The sequence below is a fragment of the Pezoporus occidentalis genome, unplaced genomic scaffold, assembly GCF_034315485.1.
Source record: "Pezoporus occidentalis ecotype Australia unplaced genomic scaffold, CSIRO_AGI_Poc_V1 ctg241, whole genome shotgun sequence".
In the NCBI taxonomy this organism is placed as follows: domain Eukaryota; kingdom Metazoa; phylum Chordata; class Aves; order Psittaciformes; family Psittacidae; genus Pezoporus; species Pezoporus occidentalis.
The window spans coordinates 786,806-802,017 of NW_026914297.1; the positions used below are offsets into that span (position 1 = coordinate 786,806).

General features: G+C 60.0%; 2 protein-coding genes across 30 annotated transcripts in view; one reads left to right on the forward strand and one right to left on the reverse strand.

Annotated features, from left to right (window-relative positions):
* MYO18A (myosin XVIIIA) overlaps positions 1-9,621 on the forward strand; it is a 30,712-nt gene extending 21,091 nt beyond the window's left edge. For 21 of the 28 annotated variants that reach the window (XM_062622430.1, XM_062622431.1, XM_062622432.1 and 18 more), the window contains 14 exons: positions 43-243; positions 526-636; positions 960-1,064; positions 1,151-1,297; positions 1,391-1,504; positions 1,657-1,773; positions 1,868-1,951; positions 2,147-2,284; positions 2,923-3,108; positions 3,192-3,331; positions 4,258-4,302; positions 5,722-5,844; positions 6,729-7,901; positions 8,965-9,102. In XM_062622430.1, the coding sequence (XP_062478414.1) occupies positions 43-243; positions 526-636; positions 960-1,064; positions 1,151-1,297; positions 1,391-1,504; positions 1,657-1,773; positions 1,868-1,951; positions 2,147-2,284; positions 2,923-3,108; positions 3,192-3,331; positions 4,258-4,302; positions 5,722-5,844; positions 6,729-7,893 (2,676 nt within the window). In that variant the 3' untranslated portion in view covers positions 7,894-7,901; positions 8,965-9,102. Of the gene's footprint in view, positions 1-42; positions 244-525; positions 637-959; positions 1,065-1,150; positions 1,298-1,390; positions 1,505-1,656; positions 1,774-1,867; positions 1,952-2,146; positions 2,285-2,922; positions 3,109-3,191; positions 3,332-4,257; positions 4,303-5,721; positions 5,845-6,728; positions 7,902-8,964 lie in introns of all 28 variants that reach the window. The other 7 variants (XM_062622435.1, XM_062622437.1, XM_062622460.1 and 4 more) reach the window with 3 other exon arrangements.
* A 442-nt stretch (positions 9,622-10,063) lies between these two features.
* PIPOX (pipecolic acid and sarcosine oxidase) lies at positions 10,064-13,725 on the reverse strand. Of its 2 annotated transcripts, XM_062622478.1 has the most exons (9): positions 13,540-13,724; positions 13,154-13,302; positions 12,502-12,703; positions 11,569-11,751; positions 11,360-11,506; positions 11,136-11,294; positions 10,945-11,020; positions 10,739-10,869; positions 10,064-10,107 (listed from the first exon to the last, which is right to left on the reverse strand). In XM_062622478.1, exons 1-8 carry the CDS (start codon positions 13,687-13,689, stop codon positions 10,739-10,741), a joined length of 1,197 nt encoding a protein of 398 aa, XP_062478462.1. In that variant the 5' UTR covers positions 13,690-13,724; the 3' UTR covers positions 10,064-10,107. The 2 variants fall into 2 exon arrangements, with proteins under 2 accessions (XP_062478462.1, XP_062478463.1); XM_062622479.1 differs by lacking the exons at positions 10,064-10,107; positions 11,360-11,506 and having other exon boundaries at positions 10,349-10,869; positions 13,540-13,725.
* Positions 13,726-15,212: the final 1,487 nt, after the last annotated feature.

The following is a 15,212-nucleotide window of genomic DNA, read 5'->3' on the forward strand; positions in this document are numbered from 1 at the left end:
CAGTGGGTGTCCCGGGCTCATGGTGCCCCCCTCTCGTTGCAGGACAAGGACTCGGACATCGCAGGGCTGACACAGAAGGCAGAGGCGCTGGAGGCTGAGCTGCAGGACATCTCCTCCCAGGAGTCAAAGGATGAAGCCTCCCTGGCCAAGGTGAAGAAGCAGCTGAGGGACCTGGAGGCGAAGGTCAAAGACCAGGAGGAGGAACTGGATGAGCAGGCTGGGACCATCCAGATGCTGGAGCAGGTACAGCGGGGAGGGGCGAGGTTTCTGGGTGGGGTGGTTTCATGCAGGGCTGTTATTACCTGGGACGGGCTTGCCCGGGAAGAGGAGGTGTTGGGCCAGGCATCATTGGTGCCGACACGGCTCCTGGCTCTCCGTGCCATGGCCCGGCAGGTCACTGTGGGGCGGGAAGCCCGGCCGGCCTCAGACCGGGGGGCTTTCCGGGTGAGTGGCACCCAGGGAATGGCACTGGGGTCCCCCCACGTCCCCTTTGCTCTGACCACATCCCCCCCTTCCCATTTGCAGGCCAAGCTGCGGCTGGAGATGGAGATGGAGCGGCTACGGCAGACCCATGCCAAGGAGGTGGAGAGCCGCGACGAGGAGGTGGAGGAGATTCGGCAGTCGTGCCAGAAGAAGGTAGGGCTGGGCTGCGGCCCCTCTGCCCATGGGTGTCCGGGATGTGTCCCTGTGCCCTGGTCGGATGCTGGGAGCTGCCAGCCGGGCACCATCAGGCAGTACCCGGCTCCCACGCGTCCAGCCGCAGCCCGGCTCCACTGGCTCGGCGAGTCCGACCGGTCCCTCCGCTGCCCGGGCCAGCGCACACTGGGCTTTGTGCCTGTGGTTGCGCAAACACCGGGATGATGGGGTCACCCCGAGTCCCCAGTGTGTGGGGACACGCAAGAGGAAGGGGTCCCAGCCCCTTCCCGTTACCCTGAGCGGCTGCCTGGGCTGTCCTGCAGCTGAAGCAGATGGAGGTGCAGCTGGAGGAGGAGTACGAGGACAAGCAGAAAGTGCTGAGAGAGAAACGGGAGCTGGAGAGCAAGTTATCTGCTGTCAGTGAGCAGGTAGGGTGCAGGGTGGCTTTGGGAGCCCCATGGTGGGGTGGGCGCCCTGCTGGCAGTGTCCCGGAATGATGCCCCCCGTGCCACAGGCCAACCAGCGGGACTTCGAGACGGAGAAGCGCCTGCGCCGGGACCTGAAGAGGACGAAGGCGCTGCTGGCCGATGCACAGATCATGCTGGACCACCTGAAGAACAACGCGCCCAGCAAGAGGGAGATCGCCCAGCTCAAGAACCAGGTGAGCAAACAGATTCCCCCCCCAGAACCACAGCCCTCGAGGGACACGGGGTGCCCCCAGCCCTAAGCTGGGCACTGAGCCGTGTCCCCACAGCTGGAGGAGTCGGAGTTCACGTGCGCGGCCGCCGTCAAGGCCCGCAAGTCCATGGAGGTGGAGATCGAAGACCTTCACCTGCAGATCGATGACCTCTCCAAGGCCAAGGCAGCGGTGAGTGGGGTTTGGGGTCCTACCCCACCTGCAGCCAGGGGGACATCCGGCACCATGCGTGCTGTCAGGGTGGCCCCACACCATTTGGGTGGCTTTGGGGGTGGGTGCCCTCCTCTTGGGGTGCAGTGGGAGACACGAGCGGCTCCCCGCAGCTGGAGGAGCAGCTGAGCCGGCTGCAGCGGGAGAAGAACGAGGTGCAGAGTCGGCTGGAGGAGGACCAGGAGGACATGAATGAGCTGATGAAGAAGCACAAGGCGGCTGTGGCTCAGGTGAGGGGGGAACAGCAGCCACAGCACCCCCATAACTCCCTTCTCGGAGCCGGCACAATGGGGTCCCTGCTGATGGCCTCCATGTGTCCCACAGGCATCCCGGGACCTGGCGCAGATGAGCGACCTCCAGGCACAGCTGGAGGAGGTCAGCAAGGAGAAGCAGGAACTGCAGGAGAAGGTAGGGAGCATTGACACTGGCCATGGGGATGCGCCATGAGTGAAGCCAGGGGGCACATGGGGGCACCCAGAGACCTGCTACCCGCAGTACGGGGTGCAGAGCATTCCCATGGGGAGCTCTCCATTGGGATGGGAGCGGCAAGGCTGGCAGCTGGCGACCAGGGAGGTTGTGGTTGAGGCTGTGTTTCCCCTGCAGCTGCAAGGCCTGCAGAGCCAGCTGGAATTCCTGGAGCAATCCATGGTGGATAAGTCGCTGGTGAGCCGGCAAGAGGCCAAGATCCGTGAGCTGGAGACCAGGCTGGAGTTCGAGCGGACGCAAGTCAAGCGCCTGGAGGTAGATCCCTCCGTGTGGAACCGGGATACACCGGGACCATGCCGTGAAGCTGCCCAGGGCATCCCCTGAGCACATCCTAAGCATCCCCTTGCAGGCCCCCCACGCTGCAGCCCTCCCCTGCTGGCAGCTGTCCCCATTCCTGCAGGGAAAGCTCCCTGCAAGCGCCGATAACAGTAATCCAGCACCCAGCCCAGCAAAGTGCTGCTTTCTCCCTGCATTGACTTAGGGAAATTATAGACTCTGTCGGCCCCGCTAAACGCAGCCTGCTTTATATTCTGCCTCTGCAGCTCTGCCGGGGAGTGGAGCAGCTTAGCTCTCCTCTTAATATTTTCCAGGCTATTATTTTCCTTCCCCGCTCCCTCTGCCGGGGCCATAAATATGCAGTGGCTGGCTCAGTGGCTTGGGGGAGAATGGAGCTATTTTTTCCCCTACGTTACACGCTTTAATTACTTCACACAGAGTTAAATCTATTTTCCCAATTCAACAAAGCCCTCGTGGTTGTGCTACCCCTTCCCCGGCCCTGGGAGGGGGGGTTTCTCCTTCATCCCCTTGAGGATGGGAGCCATTTGGTGGGTGATGCTCTAGGGGGAAGGGTTTGTGGAGGGATATAGGGTGAGCCCATGCCTGCTGCTCCACAGAGCCTGGCCACACGGCTGAAGGAGAACATGGAGAAGCTGACGGAGGAGCGGGATCAGCGCGCAGCTGCTGAGAACAGGGAGAAGGAGCAGAACAAGCGGCTGCAGCGGCAGCTTCGCGATGTCAAGGAGGAGATGGGCGAGCTGGCCAAGAAGGAGGCAGAGGCCAGCCGCAAGAAGCATGAACTGGTGAGGGACCCCCAACAGGGCTGGGCAGGGGGAACAGGGGTGTTTTCCTGGGACACCCAGCTCATCCTGCTCCCTCCCTGCAGGAGATGGACCTGGAGAGCCTGGAAGCCGCCAACCAGAGCCTGCAGTCGGACCTGAAGCTGGCCTTCAAGCGCATCGGGGACCTGCAGGCGGCCATCGAGGATGAGATGGAGAGTGACAGCAATGAGGACCTCATCAACAGGTAAGAGCAGCCGGGCCTGGCCCCTGTGCAAGGCACATCACCGGGGTTCACTGCTTCTCCTTGCCACTTCTGAAATGTCACTGAAACCCCTCGGCTCTGCCTGGCCCTGACGGGATGCACCATGCATCCATCCATGCACCATGCACACATGCCTCCGGCCATCCATGCATCGTGCACATATGCATCAGTCCGTGCATCCCACCCTCCACAGCCCCAGTGCAGCTTCACTCACTTGTGGAGGTGCCTGAAATGCAGCCAGGGCTGTGCTGGCTGGCTGGACTCTGCCAGGGAGCTCCAGGAGCCAGGGCAGCACAGGCTGGCAGGAGGTCTGGGATGCTGGGATCCAGCCCAGCCCAGGACACTGGAATCCAGCCCAGGATAGAATCATGGAATCGTAAAATCGTTTGGGTTGGAAGAGACCTTTAAGGTCATGGAGTCAAAATGTTAACCCGGCACTGCCAAGTCTACCACTAAACCATGTCCCCAAATGCCACATCTACGCGTCTGTTAAACACCTCCAGGGATGGTGATTCCACCACGTCCCTCGGCAGCCTGTTCCAGTGCTTGACAACCTTTTCAGTGGATAAATTTTTCCTAATATTCCACCTAATCCTTCCGTGGCACAACTTGAGGCCATTTCCTCTTACCCTGTCACTTGTCACCTGGGAGAGGAGGCTGACCCCCACCTCACTACAACCTCCTTCCAGGTAGCTGTAGAGAGTGAGAAGGTCTCCCTAAGCCTCCTTTTCTCCAGGCCAAACACCCCCAGTTCCCTCAGCAGTTCCTCATCAGATTGGTGCTCCAGGCCCTTCACCCCCATTTATTCCCATCCTTTTGGTCTTTTGTTTTTCCCTTTGATTTGATTTCCTTTCTTTTGTGTTTCTCCCCACCTCGACACCCCCCCCCCCCCCCCCAACCCCTCCCAGTTTGCAGGACATGGTGGCAAAGTATCAGAAAAGAAAGAGTAAACTGTGAGGAGCTTCTCTTTCTTTCCCCCCCCTCCCCTAACCCTCACCTCACCCCCACGGGCCGGGGCCCCGCATGCCACTGGCCCATCTCCGCATGCCCTAACAGCACCCGCAGCACGGCACGTAACCGCATCCCATGCAGGGGGGACGGGATGAGCCCCCGGGATGGGGCAGGGGGGATGCTGTGCCATGGCTAATGATGAGCACATTGGTACGGAGCCCCACCGCCACCCACCATTAATATCCCACCTGTGGTCGCTGCACCACGACGCGGGCCGCGCTTAACTAACGGCACGGGTATGAACTGTGTTTGATGTGGAGTTTAATTCTGACGGCTATAAAACCTTAGCTGCCCCCAGAGTTTGTTTTAGGGGGCTCGTTGGGGTTTGTTTTGTTGTCATTTTGTGGGTTCTTGTTTGTGTTTTTCTTCCAAGCTGAGCGTTGCCTGGATGTATTGCAGGGGAGGGAGACGTGCGTGTGATGGAGCGCGGCAAATTGCTTTGCATGTAAAGAGGAAGATTCATACACAGGGTCTATCCCAGCCTGTGCTGTCTGCTGCCAGCCCCAGGCAGGGAATAAGCCCAAAGCTGGGTGGATAAAACAGCTCTTTAAGATGATATGATATATCCCATCCTTGGTGGGATCCCTCACCTCTCACCGGCCGGCAGCAGAGTGGTTAGAGAGGGGGCTGTGCTGCTTCGATTTCCTTATGGATCCCGCCAGTACTGCCATAACCCTAATGAAAGCAGTAAGCAGTTAGGTATTAAGGGAGATTTATACAGGGATGCTTTTAACGTGGAGGAATGGATTTTGCAATGCATACGGCGCCTTCTTTCTAAAGGCAATCAATATGGTTACGAACGGCTGATATAAATTAGATGGTTTAAGCCAGATAGGACTTTTTTAACTCTGGGATGTAAATCAGGAGCTCCAGGCTCAGCAGGGCTGTAAATCTGCCCGCCTTGCTGGGGTCGTTTCTGTTCTGCCTGCTAAACTCCTGTTTACCCAGGGCCATCAACATTGCTCCTGCTCGCTGTAACTTTGCACTCGACGGTGGCCTGTAAAACGAACCCACTTATTTCCTTCCCAGCCCTAGGGCTGGAAATCTCCTGTGTTTCTGAAGCTGTGCCCTGCCTGCTGCCCTGTGCAATGGCAGGGGGGAACATTGGGCAGAAGGTGCACGAGCTCCTTGGATGGGCAAAGGGGTGGTTTGGGGGTTTGTGCTCCATGGAGCCCCTATGTATGCACATTGGAGATGGAGCAGGGCCGTGGGATGCGGTTTTGCCCACACCAGGGTACCCAGGCAGTGGGTGCTGGGAGGGTTCAGCGCCCACCAGCGCAATTTGCCACTCCAGCACCCAAAATCTCACTGCCCCATGCTCACATCTTGCTTTCTCTCACGCCAACCCGCTCCTCCGGCAGTGACGGTGACTCAGACGTGGACTCGGAGCTGGAGGAGCGCGTGGATGGGGTGAAGTCCTGGCTCTCCAAGAACAAAGGCTCCTCCAAAGCACTCTCGGATGACGGCAGCCTGAAGGGCAGCAGGTGGGTGCAGGGCTGGCTGGCAGAGGACAGGGTGAGCTGTGCCAGGGGATGGACAAGGTATAGGGGGAGCACCCATGGGATGTCACACTCTGGGTGCTGTGCTTGTGTTGCTGGTCAAGGAAGGGTTAAGTGATGACCAGCTTAGTCTCCACTGGGGACACATGTCCCCCCACCCAAAAGGACCTCCATGGTCCCCCTCCCCATCATTCCACCTGCTGCACCACCACTGTGGAGGCACATGAGCATCACAGCCCCGAGCCCATCTCCCTCCCCAGCATTCCCAATGATCGGCTCTATCCCTATGCATCATCCCCCTTCTCCAGGGCTGGATCCTCCCCAAACCTCCCCACACCTCTCAGCGATCACCAGCAGAAAGGGGGCCCATGCCTATGTGCCCCCATGGCCAGCGTGGGGCTGGGGCACACATCCCCACTCCCATTCCCTAGGGAAAGCGCTCGCCTGCTGAGTGCAGCCTGCTTTTATCCAAACCCAATTTCCTAGCCGGGCTCTAGGAGTCCCAGGGGGCTCCCCCCTCCCTTCTGCCGAGCAGGAGGGGAGAGATCTGAGCCGGGTTTTCTTAATTGGTTTAATTTATTCAGCGGTGCAGATGTAAAACATTTTGTTATGGGAGATAATTCCGCCTTTTCTGAAGTCGGGAATCAAACGCCGCGGCTCCAGGTAGCCGACAATGAAATAGATTGAACGCAACACTTGAAAAGGGGAATCAAAGTGCTGGGCTAGAACAATTCCCCCATTTACCTGGCATTTTAACTCGCTGCTATTTCCCACTGACGCACGTCGCCGAGGCAGCGCGACCGCCCCGCTTCGCCCGCTTATCTCCATCTCTCTCTTGTCTCGCCGGTGCGTGCGTGGTGCTGGCACAGGTCAGCCCCACCGGATGGTCCGGAGGGTGAGGAGCGCCCGGTGTCGGTGTTGAGCTGCCTCAGCTATAGGAAGCGGCCGGGCCTCAAGGACTCTATAGGTGGCCATGGGGATGAGCAGACGCTGTTCAGTGCCTTGGGAGAGCGGCCGCCTTCCCCCGAGCGTGCTGCTCGCAGGGCAGCCCGCAGCACCGAGCCCGAGGACCGGGCGGCTGTGATCGCCCGCGCCTTCGCCGATGCCAGCAGCCGGGCTCGCCAAGGGCTGGGCAAGCGCTGGTCCCTCTCTGCTGCCGATGGAGACAAAGCCTCCGTCGCCTCTGCCCCGGTGAGCCGGGCGTCCTCAGCCTCCTGGCGCGGGATGGAGGATGAGGAGGCAGGGGATGAGCGGTCCTCAGTGCTCAGCTTCGCCCTCTCCAGCCCTGGGAGCTTGAGGAGCCGGCGCGGGGGACCTGAAGGTCGCCCCGAGTCGCGGCTCTCCCTGGCCCGCAGCCGCATGGAAGAGGCGGACGAGGGTTCCCGTGGGCAGCCCCCGCTGGGGCGCAGCTTCTCTGTGCCCCCCCGGCCCCGCAGCGCTGCCTCTGAAGAGGGGAGTCCCAGGGACGCCCGCCCCGTGGGGCACCGCTCCTACCTGGACCCCGACCTGGAAGCTGCCATCCAGGAGGTGCTGAGCTACCGCCCGGTGCGGGCCCGGGGCTGCTCCAGCCCTGACGCTGACTCCGATGACGGCCGCAGCGTGCGGAGCGTTCGGAGCGTGCGGAGCGCGGCCCCCTTGGGTGCTGCTGACCCCAATCCCGGCAGCCTGCGCCGCTCCGCATCCGCCCTCGACTTCTCCCGGCATCACCGGCACCGGAGCAGCTCCTGCTCCTCTGAGGAAGAGGAGGAGCGGAAGAAGAAGAGCCGCTCCAAGAAGCGCTCCAAGAAGTCCAAGAAGAAATCCAAGAAGAAGAAGAAGCAGGAGTCGTCATCGTCCGAATCGGATTCCTCCTCCGATTCGTCCTCCGGCTCCACCAGCTCCTACCGCAGCACCTCCAGTGTCAAGAAGGGCCCAAAGGCAGCGGGGGGTGAGGAGCAGGGACACCCCGGCCGGGGCAAGAAGGAGGAGAAGCAGAGGAAGAAGCAGGTGGACAGCCTGATGATGAAGTATCTGTACCGGCCCGAGAGCGACTGAGGCAGGAGGTGGGAGCGGTGTGTGCTGTGCAGCATGAACCTCCCCGTGTGCCACTAACAGCTCGTCCTAACCCTCACCTGGCTCCGGGTGTGGATCTCACCTTTGCCAGGTTCCCTGGGATGTGTCCAGAGCAGCCCTGCTTTTGGGGTGCTGCAGGGCATCCCCAACGCATCTCCAGCCATGGGGCATGGCCGCAGCAGGACCAGCAGCATGTTTGGGATTAGTAGCTGGGGCACGTGGGGTACTGGGAAGTGCAAATCCCTTCCTGTTGCCCAGCCACCATCCAGGATACAGCTGAATTTATTCCTTCAGGGAATTTAAGGGCTCACCCCAGGGAATTCAGCGCCCTGGGGACAACGGTGGGTCCCGAAGGCACTGGGGAGGAATGGGATGGGTACTAACATGCATCCAGTGCAGCGTGTGAGCATGGAGGGCAGGCAGCACCCGCAGTGGGGGTGCCGGGGTGGATGGTTGGGACTTGGAGTTGTTTCTCGTGGCAGCCACATTCTGCTGCCCTGTGCTGTGCAGGGGCTTGTGATGGGGATTTGGGGAGCAAATGGTTGCGCTGGGGTTTCCGGCCGTGATTTCAGATCAGGGTTTATCCTTTCCAATGGCTTGAATAGGAAAAGAGCTGGAGGAAAGGGAAAGGAAAGCCTTCTGGAAACGTGGTCATAGTCGGGCTGCCTCACCCAGGGCCAAGGAAGGCATCATGGGGTGATGGTGGTGGGGAGGAACACCCCCCAGGACCCAGCCGTGGGCTCTGGTGCATGCAGGACCCTCAAGCGGTGATGTCCATGAGCACTGGTGTTTGCATCCATGGCCATGTGCTAGGTGCCTATGGGGCTGGTAGCCATTGGGCAGGCCCAGTTTGACCCACGGGGCTCAGCTCAGCCTGGGAATGAGTCAGCTGCAGCGGAAGATACCCCAAATCTCTCCGAAACAATAATAAAGGTGGTGATGGAGGCTCCATCCATCCGGCTGCCGCCTTGCCTGCTCACCCAAGGGGATTGAGCCCCGCACTGCAGCGTGCAGGGAGCATTGAGCCCCCATTAACCCCACTTTCTCCCGCAGCCCCCCAAGTTCCCGGCACCATTTCACCTACGACAGATGGAATGAGGAGCAGGACGCCGAGGAAAGCACCCGCCGCTCATCCCACAGCTCCCCCAGCGAGGCCGAGAGCCGGGCTGCCGAGACCCCTGCCTAGAGCCCGCCATCGCCCCAGAGACATCCAGCTCTATAGGGCTGCCCTGGGCAGCCGGTGACTCCTGATGCACAGGACATGGTGGGGGGGACACACACAGCCACCCCCCAGCCCTGCTATGGGGGGAGCAGCCCGGCCGGCTCGCTGGCTGCAGCCCCCCAGCCACCTTCCCACCTCCCGGCTGCCCTCGGCGGTGGAGCCGGTCATTCCGGCGTCCTGGTTTGTTATTCCTCAGTGCCTGCTGGCTCCTTATTTTATAACTTAAACTCCCCCCCCCCCCCCTTCCCCAGGCACCCCAGTGTCCTCTTAAACCCCTTTTAGTTGAGCCAAAGACGTCTCTCACTGGCCGGGCCCTGGGGAGCAGCCAGGAAGGGGACATGGGGATGGGGTCCCACGTACCCATGCGGGTTGTTGTCACCCCCCAACCCTGCCTGGTTGTTTTGCACTAGCCCAGCTGTGCGTCCCGTCCCGTCCCCCCCCATCCCCTTTACTTTCAGTATGGAAATAAAAGTCATTTCTGGCTGGTGGCAGTGGCTGCTCCATGGGGGTGGAGGGGTCACCCTGTTTTGGGGGGTGATGGTGTTGGTGGGTTGGATCCAGCCTCGATGAGGATGCTGCATGGAGGGACCAAGCCCTGCGCCTGCTGCACCCATGGGTGATGGGGAGAGGAGACAGCCCTCGCGGGTGCTGGCACTGCATCGTTTATCAATCTTCATAAATATGCAGATGAGCAGCAGGGATGGGAGCCCTCCGCTCAGTTAATTATTTAACATGGAGGAGATGGTGATGCGCATCGCTGGCCGCCTCTGCTGCGTATGGCTAGAGCACCCACCAGCTGATTCTGGGTGCTGCCCCTGCCTCCCCCCGTCCCCAAGAGCTCCCCCCCAGGACCCCACAAACCAGGTTGTTTGGTCCCTTCTCCCAAGCATCTCTTGGAAACAAGTGGGGGAAGCTCTGCGCTCACTGCTGTAAAGCCACGCTGCGCTAATGCGCTTTCATTAAGTGGGAGCGATCTAATGATAATAAAATGGCACATTTAACATTAAAACATTTAACTTGACTCCTAAGCGAGAGCATCTCTGCACTGTTCCAGCTCCATCTTCATGAGGCTGACAAAGCTCCTTAATTTGTTTCCTGGGAGCTGGTGCTTGGTAGAGACAGCTTGGCACCGCGCGGCATGGGGGATGCTGGGATGCGGGGAGGCAGGGTACCAGGATGCTGGGATGTGGGGATGGAGGAGGCAGGGGTGCTCGGTTCTGGGGATGTAGGGTGGCAGGATGTTGTGCTATGGGTATGCAGGGGTGCAAGATGGAGGGCTACTGAGATGGGGGGAGGTAGGAATGCTGGGATCTGAGGAGGCAGGGACCAGGATGCTGTGATAGAGAGATGCAGGGGTGCTGGGAGGTGGGGTGGAGGGGTGCCAGGATGCTGGGTGATGGGATGGTGGAGTATGGGGATGTGTGGATGCAGGGTAGCTGGGGTGTGGGGTGGAAGGGTGCTGAGGTGCAGCATTCTGGGACACCGGGATGCAGGGATATGGGGATATGTGGGGATGCGCGGGGATGCTAGCATGCCGGGATGTAAGGATGCTGGGATGCAGGAACACAGCTGCAGGTCAGTGTGGGCACAGCCACGGCCTCTCACCTACAGTGCAGCCCGAACCACTCCAGGGAAGCGGGTGATGGCAAAGGGAGCAGTGCTATGGGATGGCTCCTCACCCAGGCTCAACTCACACAGCAGCTTCCCCACCACTGGTGCCAGCTTGAACCCATGGCCTGTAGGAAAACAGTGGAGGTTGGGGGGCACAGGCCAGACTGGGGCACTGGGGGGTGTTGGGTGCCCCCACCTACCCGAGAAGCCAGCCCCAATGATGATGTTGCTGTACTTGGGATGCCGGTCCAGGATGAAGTCTCCATCCGGGGTGTTCTGGGGGAGCCATGGTGTGAGAATGCAGGGCCAGGGGTCCTCTTCTGGACCCAGTATTGTGGGGAAGGCACGGCAAGGTGCAGCTTGGGGTTGGATGCCCCCGGGGGACACTCACCGTGTAGAGGCAGGTCTCCACCACGGCTGGCGAGGGCTCCAGGCCGGGCAGGTAGCTGCTGATGAAGCTGCTCAGGAGGGTGACATCGGGACGGGGGGTACCCGGGGGCACCCGGTCCCTCTCATCGGGGTCCGTGGGGCTGCCGTGGTGGTAGCAAACCTGGGGGGCAGCAGGTCAGGGGGGCTGCTGGGGGGACCCCCCTAACACCACCATACCCCGCTCACCTTGACCAGACCGGGGTACTCGAGGGCGGGCAGCCCATAGATGCCGTGTGGGGCTTGGCTCAGCCCCATGGCCATGAAGCAGGGCCCGGCTCTGCTTGCTCTCCCAGGCTCTTTCTCCTTCCAGTAGCAGACGTCGATGCGCAGGGGCTGGGGTCACAGCGTTAGCCCTGGCCGTGGCCGTGCCACCCCATGGTGCCACCAACCCTCACCTGCAGCGGGAGGTGAAGACCCAGCGGTGCCAGGAGGGCACGGGTCCAGGCTCCGGCGGTGATGATGAGCCGGGGCGCTCGGTACACGCCGGCGGTGGTGGTGATGGTGAGCACGGCCCCAGGCTCAATGTGCAGCACCTGCTCCCCATCCTGCAGGGTGCCCCCGTGCCGGCGGAAGGCATCCTGGGAGGGGATGGGGACAGGAGGTGACTGCAGGGACTGAGCCAGAGGACACCCATCCCATCCCATCCCGTCCTATAGCATCCTATCTCATCCCATCACATCCCTTCCCATCCCCACCCATCCCATCCCACCCCATCCCATCCTATCCCATCCCATTTCATCCCATCCCATCCCTTCCCATCCCTTCTCTTCCCTTCCCTTCCTTTCCCTTCCCATCCATCCCATTCCATACCACCCCATCCTATCCCATCCCATCCCTTCCCATTCCATACCACCCCATCCTATCCCATTCCATCCCATCCCATCCCATCCCATCCCATCCCATCCCATCCCATCCCTTCCCTTCCCATCCATCTCATTCCATAACACCCCATCCTATCCCATCCCATCCCTTCCCATTCCATACCACCCCATCCTATCCCATCCCATCCCATCCCATCCCATCCCATCCCATCCCATCCCATCCCATCCCATCCCATCCCATCCCATCCCATCCCTTCCCTTCCCTTCCCATCCATCTCATCCTATCCTATCCTATCCTATCCTATCCTATCCTATCCTATCCTATCCTATCCTATCCTATCCTATCCTATCCTACCCTATCCTATCCTATCCTATCCTATCCTATCCCATCCCTTCCCTTCCCTTCCCTTCCCTTCCCATCCACCTCATCCTATCCTCTCCTATCCTATCCTATCCTATCCCATCCCATTCTATCCTACCCTGTTCCATCCTCTTGACAGCACCCACCTGCACTGCCCACAGCGCCCGGTCAGCGAACAGCACCCCACCAGTGCTGTCCCACAGGGCCACCTCTCCAGCGTGCAGCCGGAGGCCAGGGAAGTGCTGGGCCAGCTCCACGGCATCAAGGACGCGGTTGTCCCCCAGGCTCTGGCGGCAGCCCTCCAGCTCCGGGTCACCCGCCGGCCCCAGCACCACCAGCCCTGTCCGCCTGTGTCCCACCAGCCACATCAGTTCCCCCTCCATGCCCTGACCCCCCTTGCTTTGCCCCTGGGGGAAACCGAGGCACTGGCAATGGTGATGCTTGGAACGTGCGATGCCTGATATTAGGCATGCTGGGTGATGCGGGCTATACAAGTGATAATGGGGATATGGGTGTGTGCGGTGATGCATGGGGAGGATCCAGATGCCAGCATCCCACTCACAACGCCCCCTCCCCCCCCCGCAATCCAGCTATTGCCATCAGCCCTGACCCCAGCAGCAGAGGATCATTTGGATGCTCATTTCCTTAATGATGCTTCCTTATGAGCCCCATAAATTACCCAGGGCTGGCAGCTGCTGCCGGCGCGGCCTCATCCAGCCCTGACACACGGCTTCCGCAGCCCCCAGCCCCACGTGGAGGGAACAGTGCCCGGTGGGGCTGCATCCCCATTGCCATCACCTGTACAGGCTGGTGCCGGCCTCGTCCTCCAGCTGCTTCCAGAGGCGGAAGCTGTCGGGCATCATGCGGGCATAGGGCACCCGGGGGTAGGCGCTGCGGGTGATGCGGCTCTGCCCATGCGAGCTGCCTCGAGAGTGGGGCAGGATGAACTGCAGAGCAGGGGGACAGGGGGGTTACTGCCACCCCCTGACACCTGGGGACACAGCCTGCCCTGACGCCGTCCCAGCCCCGTGGTGCTGGGAAACGGGGGTCCTGGCACTGGGGACATGTGGCAGCTCCACTCCATGCCATGCAAAGGGTATCCAGGCCTGCAGGCACCCGCCCCAGCTCGTTGTCACTGGGGACACAGTGGAGCTGGGGACATGTCAGGGCTGGGAACACGGTACCTGCTCCAGCAGGAGGGTGTCCCTGTGGCGCTGGGCCAGGTGATAGGCGGTGAAGGAGCCCTGGATGCCGGCCCCGATGACGATGGTGTCGTAGGTGGCCTGGTGGGGCTGGCTGGGGGCAGCCATGTCCGTCTTTGTCCTTGTTCCCATCCCTGTCTGCAGCCGGGAGCAGAGCCAAGGGGAGGGATGGGGCAGAGTCCAGCCATTGGTGGTGGAGCTTTGGCCACCCTCCAGCCCCAACAGGGACAGTGGGAGCCGCATCCTTCCCACCAGGACCGGCCTGAACCCCGCATCCCAGGGTACCAGAGGGTACTACACCCCTCCATCACCCTCACCCCCCCAGCAGGATCAGAGCAATAGGGTGGGATAAATGTGATGGAAAAGTGTTTCCAGTAAATCCCCTTTTCCCTCCCTGCTGGTCCCTGGACATGGGGCTCAGCAGAGCTCCCATTTGTGTGCAATGCGAACCCCCCGCTTGCTTCAAGACAAACAGGTTGGTTTTTTCCCTCCAGCACAATTTATTGCAGCCATAAACCATTTTGGTGCCATCTTTTCTTGTTGCTGCTATGTTTTTAGCAGGAGATAGGGGTGATTTAGGGCTCAGAGAGGCCGGGATGTGAAGCCCCATGTCCCACTGGTGCTGGTGCAAATTATGGGGTGTGATTTGGGGTTTGAGGACACTCGGTGATGCTTTTGGGGGGGGTAACACAGGCAGGGGATGCCAGTGCCCATGTGCTGCCTGACGGCTAATTAGGGGAATTAATTTACTCTGGCTTTCGTGGTGTAAAAGGCATTACTTACTGGTTAATTGTCGTTATTATGAAATGTTAAATATCATTACTTACATTGCTGCTCGCATCCGATGATGGATGAAGCACTGGGGACTAGCCTGGGGGGGGAATTCCTTCCCCCCCCCTCAACGTGGTCCTCAATTGGGTCGTGGGGATACCCCAGCATCATGCGAAGGCAGATCCGGCAGCAGACAGGGATGGAGAGGTGATGGGGCAAAGACGGGGAGCACAAGCAAAGGATGGGGTCCCTCACAGACCCCTCCTCAGTGCTATTCCTCAGGACCACTAATGCAATGAGGACGTGCCGGCCTCAGCATCGCTGCGATGCCCAAGGCTCTGCATCACGCGGTGCCCCACTAAATCAGCACATCCTCCCTCGCCTTTGATGTTAGGAGTAATTCACCAATTCCCCCAGGTTTCAGCTGGCTTTTTTGTGCTTTGAACAGCACCTCTTACCTGCTCTTCCTTCTTTTTTTTGCTGGGAAGATGAAGAATAATTAATTATCCGTGAAACATTACATGGCAAAATGAACTCCTCTCCTGTTAACGGTGTGTTAATAGGTCGGGTTGGAAGAGCCTTGATCAGATGCTGTAAAGCTGGGGAGGCTGTTGTGGGGTGCAGGGATGATTGTTGGTGTTGGAGGAGACAGTGACCATCTCCAGGGCTCTGTGGGACCCCTTAAACCATCACTTTCATTGCATGGATGATCCCAACCAGGGCTGCTCTCATCTTGGGGATGTCTATTTTCCAAACCCCCAAAAAGCAGCAGCATGGGCTCATCTTGCATTGGGGTGAATTTTTGGGGTGCTACTTCAGCCCTGTGCTGCATAAGAGAGAGAAGATGGTCTCCATCACTCCTGCCTCTTATCTTGGGTTTAAAT

Coding starts and splice junctions, on each gene's coding strand:
- PIPOX (XM_062622478.1), bottom strand. CDS start 13,689: ATGGGAACAAGGACAAAGACGGACATGGCTGCCCCCAGCCAGCCCCAC. Junction 11,752..12,501: donor GGGCGCTGTGGGCAGTGCAG/GTGGGTGCTGTC, acceptor ATCCCCTCCCAG/GATGCCTTCCGCCGGCACGG. Junction 11,295..11,359: donor AGTACCCCGGTCTGGTCAAG/GTGAGCGGGGTA, acceptor GCTGCCCCCCAG/GTTTGCTACCACCACGGCAG.